We start from the raw sequence: 17,557 nt of genomic DNA, 5'->3' as shown, positions 1-17,557 counted from the left end.
CACAGGAACACGTGACATGACCTTGGAGTTTAACAGAACACAGACTGAAGGAGGGAAGAAGAAGAAGGTGACAGTCTGCCCCTCCAGTCCTCGTCTCTGGGATGGAGGCACTGGCTGTCCGCCATCCTTAGAGCCTGTGTGATGAGGCAGCAGGGTGGCTGTGCTGCCTGCTGTTTGCATACACCAGGTGAGGGAGCCTCGGTCCCTTGGTGACCAACACCTCCCGCCTACATCTGGGTCTCCTTGGTAGTATTTTTGTCCCAGAAGAGTATAAATCACCTGTGGTTTCAGCCTGCTCCACCAATCCCCTTCACATCCTACGAAAAAGATTGCAGACGCTCGTCTTTTTCTCTTCCTTGTCATTTCCTTTGTCGTCATTGCTGTTTGTTCTTTCTCCATCCGTGGGGGCTAAGCTGTTCCTTCAGCTGCCAAATTTTGATCCTTCCCTGTTTTAACCAAATCCTAGATGGGGGAGGAAATGTTAGGATGCCAAAATAATATGCTAAGCATTAGGAGACTGATAACAGTTCCTAAGAGCCAGGCAGTCTGGGAGGGGCTGACCATCGGCTTGTGCCCAGTGGCGAACTCCTTCTAGAAGGGTAAATTTCAGGGGTTGCTTTGGTTTGAGCTGTCCCCAAGGACTCCATGGAGAAGCAGAGCACAACTAGGAAGCAGCTAACCTTGAGGTGTGTGCCGACCAAGACAGACTCCTCCCTAGCCGCCTTGAGGTGTGTGCCGACCAAGACAGACTCCTCCCTAGCCGCCTTGAGGTGTGTGCCGACCAAGACAGACTCCTCCCTAGCCGCCTTGAGGTGTGTGCCGACCACGACAGACTCCTCCCTAGCCGCCTTGAGGTGTGTGCCGACCAAGACAGACTCCTCCCTAGCCGCCTTGAGGTGTGTGCCGACCACGACAGACTCCTCCCTAGCCGCCTTGAGGTGTGTGCCGACCAAGACAGACTCCTCCCTAGCCGCCTTGAGGTGTGTGCCGACCAAGACAGACTCCTCCCTAGCCGCCTTGAGGTGTGTGCCGACCAAGACAGACTCCTCCCTAGCCGCCTTGAGGTGTGTGCCGACCAAGACAGACTCCTCCCTAGCCGCCTTGAGGTGTGTGCCGACCAAGACAGACTCCTCTCTCGCAGCTAGCCAGGCTGGGTGGGGTATCTGCAGCTGTCCTGGAGCTCCTGTTGCGAGCAAGATCTCCCTCAAAGGATAGCTTTCTTATAGTCTAGCTCTTTAGGGACTTCCTATCTGCCCTGAGAGCTGTAGGACAGACTAAGATGAAATGGCTGTCACAAGGAGGGCAGATGAGCTTTCTCTGCATAGGCGGCTATGTGGACAGCACTGGGTGGGACACACCTGCGCTACTGTAAACTTGAGGGTTACCTGCCACAATGATGCTTATTTAACAAGGCTGGAAGAAATTTTACCTCTTCTTTTCAGCTTTTTGCTTGTGGCATTTCCTTCTGTGGTTTGTATCCAATCAGGCAGGGTTGTCTAACTCTAATTTGTGTGGTTTGAAACAATACAATTGTATATTTGAGGGGCTGAAAGGAAGACTGGCCAGCAAAGAATGATTACAATACTTGAACATTTTAAGGTCAGTGGGAACCGTACTACATTCCACTCATTCCTGCATTCCGAGTCTTCTTATGTGCAGTCTTCAGACAATAAATACTAGGAACACCACGACCAGACAAGGCACTCAAGTCTAAGGTCGGCCCTTGGCATTCCCTGGAGAGAAGCCAGCTGCTACAGGGCACACCAGAGACCTGAATGCAGAAAACATGTAAACGACAATGCCTAGGCTGACGGAGGACCAAGCAGGAAAATATCTTCAGCAGGTTCAAGGGTGAGTCACCGAGGCTCACATGGACAAGAGCGTGTGTCCGTTCAGATCAGACTACAGACTTCCCACATCTCCTCTTTCTCCTACTTCATGTGCCCCAGAAGGGATATTTGCAGGACCGGTTTGCCCCCAAATCACATTATCCAAAACCATAACATCCTTAAAGATAACTCTAAAATTAACCAAAGAATATAAAAGCCTTTTACCAAATAATATGGATGCCAATAGCAAAAGATCGATAATGGCCCTTTACTAGGGACCAGAAGAATAAACCCAGCTGATTGTCCTTCATCTCGCCTCCTGTAGGAGAAGGATCCATTTAATCAATAGTAGAAACTATTTTTGTTTGTTTGTTTGTTTTAGAGACAGAGTTTCTCATGCAGTCCCAACTGTCCTGGAATTCACTCTATAGACAAGGCTGGCCTCGAACTCACAGAGATCTGCCTGACTCTTCCTCCTGAATGCTGGGATTAAAGGCATGTGCTATCCTCTGCAAGCCCCAGGTGTGTATGGACTCAGGCAGGCACAGACACCCACAGAAATAAAATAAACAATAACAATACTAACAAATCTTAAAATAATTGTTATTTTGCTGAAGTATAGTGATTTTAATATGTTCTTAATAGAATAGTGTTCTCAGGCCATAGTTATAATCAAAGGCTATTGATCTGCCCAGACTCTAACCCCAGAAAATGAACACTATGTTGAATTCCCTTCATTGATCTACAGAGAAGCAGAACTACCCTGATCCAACACAGTGGGATGCTCATCTGTGAAGACAGAGATGCTCTTTGTCCTGTGAGACTTGTCCTGCCAGGGTTTGGCACTCTAGAACACAATGTAGACATGGCAAACAAAACAAAACTTCTTAATCAAGAAATGCTAAAAAAAAAGCAAAAACGCATATGGAGAATACTTATTCCTTTGAAAAATATTTCAAACTCAAATATAAAATGCTACTGGATTTTAGACAAAACGGAAATTTAGAATAAATAAGTCAAACAGCTGTTAGTTATTTATTCCAGATTTTGTAAATTTTAAGTAACTCTTTCTGAATTATTTTCATTTTTCTTTATAACCTTTTAAAGCCTAAAGAAGCAAGCTTTTTAAATGGGCCTGGGATTTACCAGCAATCTAAAAATATGAGCCTAAAGGAATATTGGTTAAAATTAAAAATATTTGGACCTATCACAAAATTATAAAGGTATCAATGAGTCACTTCAGTACAAAGGAGAGACTTGCTCCAGTAAGAACTGTTGGGAAGAACTGGCAGGGGCCTGCATTGCGAGCACAGTGCAGAACAACAGATAGCAATGGCTAGGATTAAATGCTTCACAAAGGGTTTCTCGGGTTAACTTGATTATCGGTGTCCATCTGCAATAATTATGCTATGCTCCACTTCCCAGAGTAAAGTTGGGGTGAAACACACTGCAATGATGAGACAGCCGCTCTGTCCACTAAACATGGAGAACCTACTGTCCTTCCAGCCCACAGACAACTGGGCTACTTGTGTTTCGGACACATCGTCAATCAGTGTCTGCCCTGCGTGGTTCACATTTTTCCACTACCACTCGAATGAATACTGGCCTCTTCACATGATTTATTTAAGTAAGGAAAAGAGTGTGGCCAATTCAGGATTACCTCACATTTATTTAGCAGCCCGGTTTCTTGCAGCCGTGACCAGATGCTCTGTATCCGCCCAGCGTGCTCGGGGTGGGTGGTGGAATTGCCACAGATGCACTGGTGTTTCAGCATCAGAGGGTCGTAGGCAATCCCTGTGAGACAGAGAAACCACAGCAAAGGGTGAGTGAAGCAGTCCTTGCTGTGCATTCTAAGATAAAACTATTAGCCTGAAGCCCTCCTCAAGGCTGAGTCAGCTCTTTAGCCTCGTGAGTCAGAAAATGTGTGCAAAAACACACACCATGGATGAACCAGTGCTCAAATCTTAGTTCAATAAATACGTAAAGTGATATAAATATGTATATATGTGTGTGTATGCACTCATAATAGTAACATTCATATAATGCAGTCTTAATATATTTCTGTCAAGGACTCTGTGCTTCAGACTCACGGGAATGAAAGGCTTCCCCCAAACCAGGCTCAGAAGAACAACAGAACCTTCTGGTCTTAATATGTACATTACAAAAGACTTGCCTATAGCTAAAACTAGTTTGCACAGACACTATCAACCACAGCCTCCTCTTCAGCAACCTAAAACTTCGGGAATTTTTCATGGCTTTTCTACAATGTCCCCCGTCATATTTTAGCCAACAATGCCAGTGGGGAGCAGCTGAATTCCCGAGTGAATGCATGTCATTGACAAGAGCACAGTCATGTCAAGGGTTGGCCTTCAGCTAAAACCAGTGTGTGGAGACAGAGTTAGGGCATCTTTCTCACCCTGGATGTGACTCTGTCTGCAGAATCATCAATACCACCCCTCCAGGACAACTGCAACCCGAGATTGCTCTGCTAAGAGACCTTCTGCCTAGACTGGCTAGCTACCTCCTCATTCAGCTGTATACAGCAAACCCACTTCCCGCTCAGCTGTATACAATGAACCCACCTCCTCGTTCAATGCTCTATCACAAATACGCTGAGTCTCTGGGCTGCTGGTGCATCTCCATCAGAGCACACAGCCCACCCAATCCCAGTCTATCCATAAGAAGGTCTGTGTGTTTGTCCTTTCTTCATTCCCTCAAAGTCCTTGTCAGGTCAAGTCCAAAGATGTGCAGGTCAAATCAAGTCCAAAGCCACGCAATGCCAATTGTAAACATTATGATATTGGGAAACTCTTGTTGGTTTCTTTTAAAAATGAGTATCAAATATAATGCCCTCACTATAGATTTCATATATAACAAAATTGAGCATCAGAATTTAGTATATGTGATGTTTTAATTATATCCAATGATGAAAAATATGTTAATAGAAAGTTATTAGTGAAACATAATATGGGATTTTGGTTGGGCAAGCGATAATGTTGTTTACAAAACTGTCTCTAATAAGAAATGGTTTAACTGATCAATTATCCTCCGATCAATGTCAGCTGAAGTACATTCAGAGTGCTGGGTGGATCACCTATGATGAGAAGTTAAGGAATATTAATAAACGCTGTTCAGTAACTTACAAGTGCCAGCCTTTGATTCGCTATCATAAAGTTGACTTAAACAAATTTTATTTTCCCTTTGACCTACATTATTATATTAGAGAGATGTTCCTGAAGATGGTCAAGCATTTTCCCTTGAGTGTCCTAAAATCATGCAGAAGGATGACATCTGCATTTTCAAACCATGTGGTAAAAATTATGTCTGTCAGGAAATACTGTTTTACTGTTCCAGATAATATCCATTCTTAAGGCTCCCTGGCTTCGAAACCCGCTGCCTGTCCCTTATGTCCGGGAACATTTCTCAGCCTGGACCTCTCTTCCTAGCTGCCGACACTCACACCTGCCGTCTGGATGCCCACATCTCCCCTCGATGGCCTCACCGCTTTCCTCGATGCTAATGCCTCTGATTTTCAGTTCTTGGTCTTAAACTGCACTCTGCACTCTTCATTTTTACAAGGGACTTCAAGATCCTTTATTGCTCACACCAGAAACCTTGTCCTCTTGATATTTCCTCAACTCCAAAGGCGTGTCTGTTTTCCCTCTCAAACAGATCTAGAATCACTCACTTCTTATCTCCTCGGCTCAAACCGTACAGAATCCAAAGCACTATCCCTTCTAATCTGGACTCCTGAGATAACTGGGAACTGGCTACTTGACTTCCCTTACTTCATCCCGCTCCAAGGTAGCTACTTTGCTCACAGACTTCCCTTCACTGAAGAGAGTGACATTCCATAAATACAGCGGAGATAAGTCCCTTCCCTGCTCTTACTCTCTGTTCACAGGCCTCTCATTTCTACAACAAAGGCTTTTCTCACATTCCTCTGAAAAGGTCAGAACCTGCCAGCTTGAGATCTTTCTAGTGCTGTTACATCTACGAAGTCCTTCCTCGTCAGCCCCTCAGCTGGCTCCTTCTGCTTCATTCTTCAAGGCTCAGTGTTTAAGTCACCAGCCCAAGAAAATACCACCTGAGATCTGTGCATCAGATCTCTCCCACCAGTGTGTCTGCTTTCTCTATGCTCCGGGGACTCCGTCGGAGCACGGATGAAAATGATGTCACGGCATATTTTTGTCAATTTTATGTTTTCTTTATTAGACAGTAAGATTTACAGAAACACAGACTGTAACTGTGTTACTTAAAAAAGTTTGACTTCCCAGTTCTGTAGTCATGTTTGGAATAAGGCAGCTCTTCCAGAATGTGCTGGGTAAGGAAGGGGAAAGTGCAGGAAGAAGGGGTCAGCATTTCCGTGACACAGCCAGTAGATCTGCTCGGACTCTTGGTGTGTGCACAGCCTTCTTTCCTGATACAGTGTCCTTTGCTTCAAACTCCTAATTTTTTAGTCCAAAAACATTTCTTTGTCCTCATTTTATATTTGTATAAAAATTTTGCACATTTTCACTGTTTTAATTTTGCACAAAATCCAACATGAATGAATATTCTTTTTTATTCTTTTTTTAATTTGGTTTTTTGAGACAAGGTTTCTCTGTAGCTTTGGTGCCTATCTGAGAACTAGCTTTTATAGACCAGGCTGGCCTCGAACTCACAGAGATCCACCTGCCTCTGCCTCCTGAGTGCTGTGATTAAAGATGTGTGCTACCACTGCTCGGAGAATGAATATTCTTAAATGAAGTAAAAGGAAGATATTAAAAAGGGCAGGGGAGAGGTGGGCAGCACATTTTCAACTTCAGTTATGCACTATAATAAATTATAAGATAATATGGAAATAAGAAGCATAATATCTGCCTGGCTAAAATAGGTCCATTAAAGAACACAAAGTATAATTGTTCATGTTACTTAATTGCTTCTGTTTTTCTTTACAAACCCAAGCCGAAATAGATAATAAATTTCCCCCTTTTAATATTTTTACAACACACACTGTCAAGAAAGGTAAAATGATGAAACAAGTTGTGGCCGCTGCTAAGCCTTGCCCTGTACCTGGAGACTGTAACACAAGTCCAGGAGCTCTTGGAAAGGCATTTGAATTTACGGGGAGATAAATGAGCCCTGGAAGCCCAGCGCTGCACTGCCTCATCTTAATGCCGTCTCGATGAGGTGCTAACAGGTAGACAGAGAGGTGACATCAGCTCAGCCTTCTCAGTCCCTTCCTCCTCTTTTCTCTTCCCCAGGAACACTGACTCAGAGGGTGGGGAAGAAGCCTGCTGTCCTCCCTGAGAGCTACGTGGAACTGACCTTTGCTTCACACGCTCTGTCCCTGCTGGCTACCAGCTGGAACACAAGCTCATGAAAAATGATTATGTAAAAGTCTTAAAAACCATTGCCTGTACTTGAAACCTCAGAAGAAAGCTTTCTACAACGAAGACACACACACACACACACACACATACATATACTGTACACACTACAGTCATACGGCACACACTCCACACTCCACACATACACATACTGCACACACTACACACTCAACACAGATACACATACCACACACACATACGTGTACACACACTACACACATACCACGCATACACACATATCACACACATACCACACACACTACACACAGACATACACACACATACACAGACAGACACACACACATACTACATGTACACACTACACACATACTTATATACACCCATACACACACATACATGAATACTACATACACAATATTCACAGACATACACAGACATAAACACATACATACACACACACAACTCATGAATAATTTGGATGGTTTTGATAAATTTGCACTGTGTTTTCTGTCGGTTTCAGCTTACGAAATGTGATGATGTATTTGAAGTAGCAAGTGTATTGTCTTCCATGTTCCTGACTATTGCATTGCTAAGTGACTTATTAACCAGGCAATCTGATCATGTCTACAGAGCGGTCTCAATCTAGTCAGACTTGGTTTAGTTTAGCTGAGTCCTATGGGTCAATTAAGAAATTAGAGTCTAGACAAAAAAAAAAGAATTATCAATTTGATTCCTAATTCCTGGCATTCGGTTTCTTATTTCACTTCAGGTATCTTCCTGGAGAATCACACCTTCTCAGGACATCTGTCGCTAGCATTAGTAAATAACATTTATTCAATGTACTGCAGGGCCAAGAGCTAGCATAGTTCAGGGCACCACACCGCATCTCTGCTCAGAAACATGTGATTGTATGTAACTTTCCAGTGTGTACCACATCCATCTTAACATGTTTACCTCATGATCTCGCCATGAAAATGAGACAGACATGAAATAGCCACTGGAAATGCATTTCAGACTGTGAGTAATAGTGATGGCAAAGGCCGTGACGTCAGAGACCTCTTTAAAACAGCAGCTGAAACATTTTTAAAAGACAAAATGAGACGACGGTAGGATTACTAAACTGGGTAGAAAGGACCTGGGGAGCCGTTTTGTCGATCCAGTCCAGGAGGAATTGAAGACCTTATGGAAAATGATGTCTTTCACCTGAAGTGTCCAATGTTTACCTTGTTCTTATTTCTGAAGTGATCAGCAGACAAGCTATCTACATATCTGTTAAGTTGCCTTAGGAATTGTCTGTAATCTAGAGGTGATGTAACAAACTGCACATGTATGCAAATGCACTCCATTGCATATCAGAGACTCCTGTGTCCTTAGGGGTCTGGAACCAATCTCCCGGGCACTCAGAAAGGCTCTATTTTGAAACAAGTGTCATTCCTGACAACCTGCAGGCAGGCGCACTGCCGTTGTAATTCTTTCTGTCCACAACCCCAGTCTACCCAGAAGCCTATTTGCCTTGACCTTCCCGTTTCTACACACCCTTCAGAGTGTGCTCCTCCTCACATCCGCTACATCTTTCCTTGGGAACACATAAATCAGGCACCAAGTTATTTAATTTAAAATTTTAGATTTTACTTTACGTGTATGAGTGTTTTGCCTGCATGCATGTATGCGCGCCACGTGTGTGCTTGGTATCCACAAGAGGTCAGAAAGCATTGAACCCCCTGGAGCTGGAGCTGGAGCTGTGGATGGCTGTGAGCCACCATTTGGGTGTTGAGAAACGAAACCTGGTCGTCTGTGAGAGGGGCTCTTAGCTATGGAGCTGTCTCTCCAGCCATGTAATATTTAATTATTTGTGAAATTTAATATTTAATTATATTTAATTATTTGTGAAATGTGATGTGTCAATGAGCAAATGATGTAATATCCAAAACTAACTTTCAGAAGATTTTGGTAAATTGCATGTTTTTACTAGTTGAGAATGTTTTTTTTTATGATTCATAATTTGTGTTTTTTAAAATGATAGTATCAAAGGATCAGGTGAAAAAATGGACTGAAGAATTTCAGCACAGACTTCTGAACTAACTGTTACATTGCAAGAATTGAATTAAGTGCTGACATTCAACCTCAGAGCCAAGAAAGCGTTAACCAGCATGTAAGATGGCAAAAAGGAGAAGCCAAATGTAACACAGATTTACTGGAAAAATGGGATGATTTTTCTATATTCAAGAATGAGTGAGAAGATAAAACCAACACACACACAAGGAGAGAGCGGGGAGGGAGAGGGTGGGAGAAAAGAACGGAGGGGGGGGAGAGGGAAGGCGCTACATAGAGACAGCCTATGAGAATAAGACAGAAACTGCACAGGAAGCTGGTCACACTGCCCAACTCAGTGTTCATGATCTACTGTAGACTGAAAAACAGTATTTTAAAACTGCTTTGGCATCCTCAAATTCAAAAGTCATTGTTCTAAAAAGATTTGTGTATAATTTTTTGTTTTGTTAAGAAGAAATTTAAGAAGAAAGAAAATATTGGAAATAAGTACCACCATATCTGAGCTGATTCTCTTCACAGACAACCGCCCAGTCATCTTCAGTGAACGCGTATCAATGTCCAAAGGCATTTTAAAAAATATTCATTTATTTTTATTTTACATGTGTATGTGTTTTGCCCAGGTGCTTGTCTGTACACCAAAATCCCTCCTGCAGACTGCAGAGGCCAGAAGGTAGCGTTAGATCCCCTGTAACTGAAATTACAGACAAGTGTGAGCTTCCCTGCTGGCAAGGGAGCCAAGCCGGCTCCTCTGGATGCGCACCCATGGTTCTTAACCCCTGAGCCACGTCTCCAGCCCCAATGGCGGCATCTGTACACTCCTACAGAGCCCACATCAACTTACTCACCTCTCCTCCAGGTACTCAAAGGCTCATGTGTTCCAATCACGTACCTGAGTGCTAGAGTTAGCAAGAACAGAAAAGCCGCCCTGTTCCTCATATATTCTCCCTGGCCCACAGTCCCCAAATCAACAGTATTTAGAGATTTTGACAGAAAACAATCCAGTGTATTACAAGGGACTACACTAAGTCTTTTGGGCTTAGTGGGAAAAGAAGGTTTTCTTGAATGACATAGTACCCTAAAGACCTTTGAAACTGTAGGGATATGCTGGAGTCAGCTGACCAAGACACGGCTCTCATGAATGTAAAACCAAACTGGAAGCAGGCAGAGAGGAGGGGACTTAGCAGTTCCCGTACTGGCACGCTTGCGTATACTTGCTTTCCACAGTTTGTACTTTTCAATAGGCATTGATTTAATGGTCTAATTATTTTCAAGACTACTACAAATATCAGCTGAGTTTCAGCACCATGATTCTATTTCAAATTCACCTCTAAGTAAAATGGTAGTGGTGTAAAGAAATAATTTATTAGCATGGACTAGGTCCCGTAACCTCTGGACAAAAGGGAGAGGCTGTCGGGTTTATAAGCGGCATGGGAGAGAGGCCAATCCAATATGTTATGAATTTTCCATTGCAAGAAATCCATTCAGTGTAAATTCACAGCTATTATCCTCTAGTGGACAAATTCTGTGAGCCACGGCTGAGTCTAATTTCTAGGTGAGCAGAAGATACGATGTTAGCAGAGAAAATGAACTTATTTCCCTTTTCCCGAATTATCTGAGCCTCAAATAAGAAACACCAATCCCAGTCTTTGAGTAAAGGGGAAGAGCGCGTATGATTCCACTACTACTGCCCATTTTCAAACATGACACAAATGTCATGGGTGGTTGTGGATGCCTGGCTTGACCAGACACACGTCATCACCCCAGCAGTGACAGGACCTCACATCCTCCTTGTTTGTCCCACAGTCAGCTTGTCCTTGGCCCTCCACAGGTCACTAGCTATGACTGCTCTTGGATTTTGTGACTGGGTCCACTTAGTTGTGATAGCTCAGTGGTTAAGAGCACTGCTTGCTCTTCTAAGACTTAGGGAAGATCGCAGAAGAGGGGCCAGAAGGATGGTAAGATCAGAGAAAAGAGGGCTTTGTTGTGAGATGGCTGCCCTGGGAATATCAGGGTTTACATCCATATAGTCTCACCAACATGACTGCCTCCACACTAGCCACACAGAGACAACAGAAACAGACATGCTCACAGGGACTGGGGAAATCCCAGGAAGCCTCAGTCCTGTACAAAGAACCACAAAGAAGCTAAGGGATGCAGAGAGTGGGAGAAACAGAAGGATTTCAGGGCTAGAGAGATGGCTGTGTGTTTAATAAGAGAACCCCTTACTCTTTCTGAGTACCTGGGTTTGGTTCCCAGTAACCACATGGCTCATCATAACTATCTAACTCTGCTTACAGGAGGATCTGATGCTCTCCTCTGGCCTCTGTAGGCACCAGGCATGCATGTGGTACACACACACACACTTACACATATACGCACGCACACACACACACAAACACACACCACATATACCAACTCATACACAAACACACATACACATAAACAAACACACACACATAATCATACACACAGACACACATAAACACACACACACACCATACACAAACACTCACACACATGGGGGGCATAGAACATTGATACACATAAAATTAAACAAATAAATATGGGGAAAAGCATCACTGTATATATTTTGCATCCTGGTTTTGAGCAAATTTTTCTAACCCTGGGACTAGCACAGGTGTGAGTGAGTGAGTAAAGGCTTCCACAGACACTGACAGCTGTCAGGTGTGGGCTTTGCGGGATCTCTAGGAAGATTTCCCCGTGCTGCAGGAACTAGGAAATCTGGGCAGAGGCTGCTGACATGGAAGAGGAAATATGCCTAAATTATAACACGTAATATGGGTGTTGCTTCCTTTGGCATAATCGCTTATCAAATTATCTCCTATGTACACTCCTGAAAGATATCCATCGCCAGTTAACTAACCTGGTCAATCCATTAACTGATTTCTAAAGTAAAAAAATGATAAATCACATGAAGGGTTGGGAACACGATTTCAGAAAAGGCATTTTAGCATGTCCAAGCTCAGAGGTCTGCAGGAGGTCGTAGATGCCACAACACCAACCCTGGATCCTGAATACCAATTTCACAGTAAGTCTGACAGACATATGTATAAACTCTCCCTTGCTATAGCCACGCCATAACTCTCATGGAGCATTAGTTTCTTTTCTTTGCTCAGCCACAGTGGGAGAGCAAAAGTATGGAACATGCCCCATTTTTGGCATGGGTCTCAGACCCGCCCTTGTTCTGGACTTACAATTATATGCTTGTTTTTTCTGTACTCAGGCTCTTAAATATCAAACACGGTGGAAGGCAATGAAGATGTTGGTCACGAAGCCCACCCAGAGGTACCATAATGAATGGACAGGTAACTACCATGCATAGATTCAAGCAAGGCTTGCCTTGGTACCCTTGACTCCCATGAGTCATTTGTGTGCGAAGTCAAGAAAAAGAAAACAAAACCGAAGCAAAACAACAAGAAACCAATGAGGGAAAGATACTCTTCCGAGCCAAATGAGGACGCCAAGCATCGTAAATTTCCCTGCGGCCAACCTCGGGGAAGGTAAGCGTCTGCAGAACACTGCTGAAGAATGTGGGAGGGAGTCTCATTTCCAGAGGGATCCATGCACCTGTTGATGAATTTTCCAGGCCCTTGAATGATAACAATTTATGAGGCTATTAATACTAAGCCCAAGATTTATCAGATGTGCCGTTTGTCTTGTGGCCAACATAACCTCATAAAATTTGGGTTGCATGGAGTTAAAAATGGAGCATTCTGCTATCGGAGTTATTCAGAGCATTTAAATCGGCTAATCCTACAAGAACTGCACATTTCGCCTGCCTATTAAATGGTCTTTAGGGATGCCTACCAGTGGTAGAGGCAGGCTGGCGGGGACAGTCTGCTGTTGAGTGAGGTAACATGGAGGCTGCGGGGGAGGAATGGGTCCTGGAGAGGAGGCCATGCTTCTCTGATCCATCGATGCCAACCGCAGCTAGCCGAGCCTGGTGCACTGAGAGCCCACGTGTGTGTGAGGACTCCAGCAAGGGAGGCTGCCAAGGAAAGGGGAAAAGAGAAAGAATGTGAGCCCAGCACTGAGGAAGACACTGAGAACGACATGTCAACAAAATAAGTTCATCAGGCCAAGGACATAAACAGTGTGAGGGGAAAGGAACAGAAAACAACAGCAACAACATAGAGAGATGGGAAGAAAAAGCAAGATTGAGTCAAGATCAATTGATCCATTCAACAGATGTGTGTACACTGACAGTCATCCCTGCAGTCTAGCTAGGAAAAGAGGCGATGGCAGGGTGAACTGATTCCAACTGCCAGTTTGAACCGGTTGAAGGAAACAGATCTTTAACTCCAGTAAGAGCATCCACTCACTCTTTCATTCTTTAATACCAAGGTTTTGAACTCAGACCTAGAAGGAACTCTCATGAAAGGAAGAACCATTCAGCCGCCGTTAAACTAGCTAGGAGGCTTGGTTCTGAACACGTGCCCTGAGTTTACTTCACTGGTATTGTGGGGGGAAATCTTGAGCACTCCTGAAATTACCAGTTAGCTGACTATATTTTGACACCTTTCAGATGTCATAAAATGGCATAGGATGGCATAGTTTTGTCATAGTTTGAAGAGGAGAATATCAATGCCATAAAATCCCAAGTGCCTTTTAGAGATTCTAACATTATTTTTGTACTTATCAAGCTATTCAGTCAGAAGACCAACTTTTAGAAGCTTCGGAAGTATCATTAATGTGGTCCTTTGTGTACAAGGACAATCTTTAAAACGCAGACAGACAGAAGACAGTCTGTAAAACACAGATAGTGGACAGTCTGTAAAACCCAGACAGACAGTGGACAGTCTGTAAAACCCAGACAGACAGTGGACAGTCTGTAAAACCCAGACAGACAGTGGATAGTCTATAATACCCAGACAGACAGTGGACAGTCTATAATACCCAGACAGACAGTGGACAGTCTGTAAAACCCAGACAGACAATGGACAGTCTGTAAAACCCAGACAGACAGTGGATAGTCTATAATACCCAGACAGACAATGGACAGTCTATAATACCCAGACAGGCAGTGGATGGTCTATAAAGAACAGACAGACAGGAGACTGTAAAACCCAGACACTCAGCGGACAGTCTATAAAACACAGACAGAAAACGGACGGTCTGTAAAACATGGACAGACAGCTGGCAGTCTATAAAACCCAGACAGACAGCAGACAGTCTATAAAACCCAGAGAATGGTCTGTAAAACCCAGACAGACAGTGGATGGTCTGTAAAGAACAGACAGACAGGAGACAGTCTATAAAACACAGACAGACAACAGACTGTAAAACAAAGACAGTGGTCAATCTATAATTGATACTCTATAATCTTATCTAATTGTAACTTTGCATATAATCTGAATTAACCGATACTTATAAATATATAAGCTGTAATGATAAGTAGTTATAACTGTTTACAGTTACAAATGTGTGCAAAAACTTCTTGATTTAGAAAAATTTAAACGTACTTTAAAATTAACTTTCACGTAGGTTGCGGTTAGGTCTGAGGTTGCCTGTCTGCCATGCTAGCTCTAGATGGGAACAGTGATGCCAGAACTCAGAGCTAAAAGTTGGAAAGTCTCTGAAGTTCACAGTCATCCTTGGCTACATAGCATGTTCAAGGCTAGTCTGAGATACATGACAAAATTTAGGTTACGATTAATGGTGTGAAATGTTACCTCTGCTTTGTTCTGTAGAAAAATCAATCTGCCTATATGATGGATGGCATCTGTCATATAGTCTCTCTTTGGCTGGGATGGCTTTTTCTGTGACAGAATTCCAGCTGCAATAGTTTCACAACTTTACAAGAGCCTAACTCTCCTGTTTCCTTACAGGCATCGTGCTCAATGCCTCAGCCTGAGCTGTGAGAACACACACCACCTATCCCCTCCTAGAACATAAAATTCTAGAGAAGACCAAGTCATAATTCTGACTTCGAAAGTTTTCCAACATTATCTAAAATGCATGAGTAAATATTGACCTGCATGTTTGTGATGACCCTCTCCTATGTCTGTTCAAGCCAAATCTAAATCGATGCAAATAGCTCCAAACTGCCACCCTTCTGCGCCACCCAGCCTTACTCCTTCCTGAAGGAATTCTCTCCCAAGCCTGCTGCGAGCCAAGAGGAGTCAAGGAAATCTACGGATAGGTAATTAAATCTGAAGAAGCTCCTCATTCTGCCAGTCTGTCCTCTTTGAGAGGAGGACATTTCCAGGCTGATATCATCTTTTTCTCTTCTAGGGTCGAATCAAAACAGTGCCTGTTACACACAGGTATTACACCCAGGGCTGCCTGACAACCTTTATGAGTACTCTAATCTATCTGGGTCTCTTCTTCCAAACAATAATATTAAAATCAAATTTTATACTCCTATGGGATTCATATATGCTTGTGAGTATTATATGCATCTTTTATTATATGATTAAGAAATGAAAATTTGAGATGTTTCATGGGTTCTTAAAAGTTTCATGAGATCTGGCACCATGCCCATGATGTCTACAGGATTGGTGCTTCTGATAATTCATGCTTCTGTCTTCCTGCAACAGTCTTTACACAGGACCATGAGACTCCGCCCATCCTTAGTATACTTCACACTTTGCACAGAACGTGGTTGAACAGTCCCATTCAATGCTGCATCTCTTTCTGGTAAAGTCCCATCACTTTCGGACTTTCTCTCTCCTCATTCTTGTCAGGTTTCCACATGTTCAAGTGAACGGCATACAATCACCATTTCCTCGCTCATGATTGCTGCCTGGCATCTTGCTGGTGTGTTAAACTACATAACACAATACACATGTAATAACCCTGGATGAGGAAAAGTCAGGGTGCTTTGAAACTGTTAGAAATTTAAGGAAGCCCATGAAACTGATAAGAAAGTTTCAGGAACTTTTGTCTTAAGAAAGCAACATCTGAGCTAAAACGCAGAGGATAAGTAAAGAGAACAGGGACAGCCCTGGGAAAGCTCAGGAATGTGTGTGTGCGTGTTTGTGTGTGTGTGTGTGTGTGTGCATGCTCGTAAGTGTGCTAGTGTGAGGGTTGGGTGTGCTAATGTGTGTGCTCCATCTTACATACCACCTCAAAGTTTTGAAAGCGACACCAGATACAACCCTCTGTTGATGGACTTTCTGCTGCATTTATTCTCGTGGATTTTCTGAAAGCTAAAATGTTATTGTGCATTGCAAATATAGAATAAGTATTTAGAAGTCAAAGACCATATTTCTCCTTCAATATCATAACCATATTTCAGATGATGGGGAAACAGTTACTGTAAGGACTCTATATGGGTGAAACAACCATCATCTTTCTTTTTAACATGGTGCACATTTATGATTTCTGCGAGCTTCAGAGAAACTCTAATTATAACTTTAAAGGCTCATAGTTTTCTAACTCATAACTATGATGTACGTCTTCATAAGAAACTTTCCAAGCCAACTATCAACCTCCAACTCTTCCAGTGCCCATCATTACGAATGCACAAACAGCTTGCATGATAATAGTAATTTATTGCAAATGTTTTTAAGTGTAGATATCTACTCAGAAGCTCTGCTGTGCTGTCTAGGTAGAAAGCGAAATCAACCACCCCTCCTGAATTTTCAGACTATTCCCTGAAGTTTCAGAATCTTGCCTTTAGCAAGTTACACAAACAATATGAACTTCACCTGTTACTATTTCCCAGACCTGTTACTATTTCACCTGTTACTATTTCATTTCAGTACACAGTGGATAGGAATATGTTGACTAATGGAATTAAAAAAAAAAGAGGTACATAACCATCTTCAAAATCTCACAGTAACAACAGTAGAGAAGAAGAACAAGCAAGATAAATTATCATAAAGTATCATACAGCCTAGGATATTGGGAAAATTTGTGAGCAAGAGCGTCCAGGCCACATAGTTTCCAATCCTTAGGGAGAGCAGCATGGACATCCCAGTTAATTCAGGACTGTTTCTAATTGGTACTTTTCCATGTTTTTCCATGTTTTTTGCCCATTATAGCTATTAAGTTTTTAATTAATAAAACTGCTTGATGTTCATTCTTTCAAGTGTTTCATTGGGGCAGATACATCATCAATGGACCTCCAACAAAACACAGCCAGTTATATTCAAATTATCACATGAACTAGGATGGTAGGAGGAGAAGCTGTCATGCACTTTAGGAAATCTCCGACCAGCATCAAGTTCTCACACAGTGAATCATGGCTTCTAATGTACAAGGCGGGCCGTGACAATCCAGGAAGCAACCAATTCTTGCAATATTGTCCACTGATGAAAAGCTCACGTCTTTGGGTAGAAAAACGATACTGAAACTTTCCCTGATGGCTAAAAAAGG

The 17,557-nt window shown here is 42.9% G+C and overlaps 1 protein-coding gene across 23 annotated transcripts in view; it reads right to left on the bottom strand.

Moving 5' to 3' along the window:
- The window catches only part of Hdac9 (histone deacetylase 9), an 834,213-nt gene that overhangs the window by 215,666 nt on the left and 600,990 nt on the right, over positions 1 to 17,557 (bottom strand). For all 23 annotated transcript variants that reach the window (XM_075948414.1, XM_075948435.1, XM_075948434.1 and 20 more), the window contains 2 exons: positions 13,043 to 13,223; positions 3,490 to 3,623 (listed from right to left, as the gene is read on the bottom strand). In XM_075948414.1, the coding sequence (XP_075804529.1) occupies positions 3,490 to 3,623; positions 13,043 to 13,223 (315 nt within the window). The remainder of the gene's footprint in view (positions 1 to 3,489; positions 3,624 to 13,042; positions 13,224 to 17,557) is intronic.

This window comes from Microtus pennsylvanicus, chromosome 14 (assembly GCF_037038515.1).
Source record: "Microtus pennsylvanicus isolate mMicPen1 chromosome 14, mMicPen1.hap1, whole genome shotgun sequence".
Lineage (NCBI taxonomy): Eukaryota > Metazoa > Chordata > Mammalia > Rodentia > Cricetidae > Microtus > Microtus pennsylvanicus.
The sequence above is the reverse complement of the archived record's forward strand: the minus strand, read 5'-3'. Positions and strand labels throughout refer to the sequence as shown.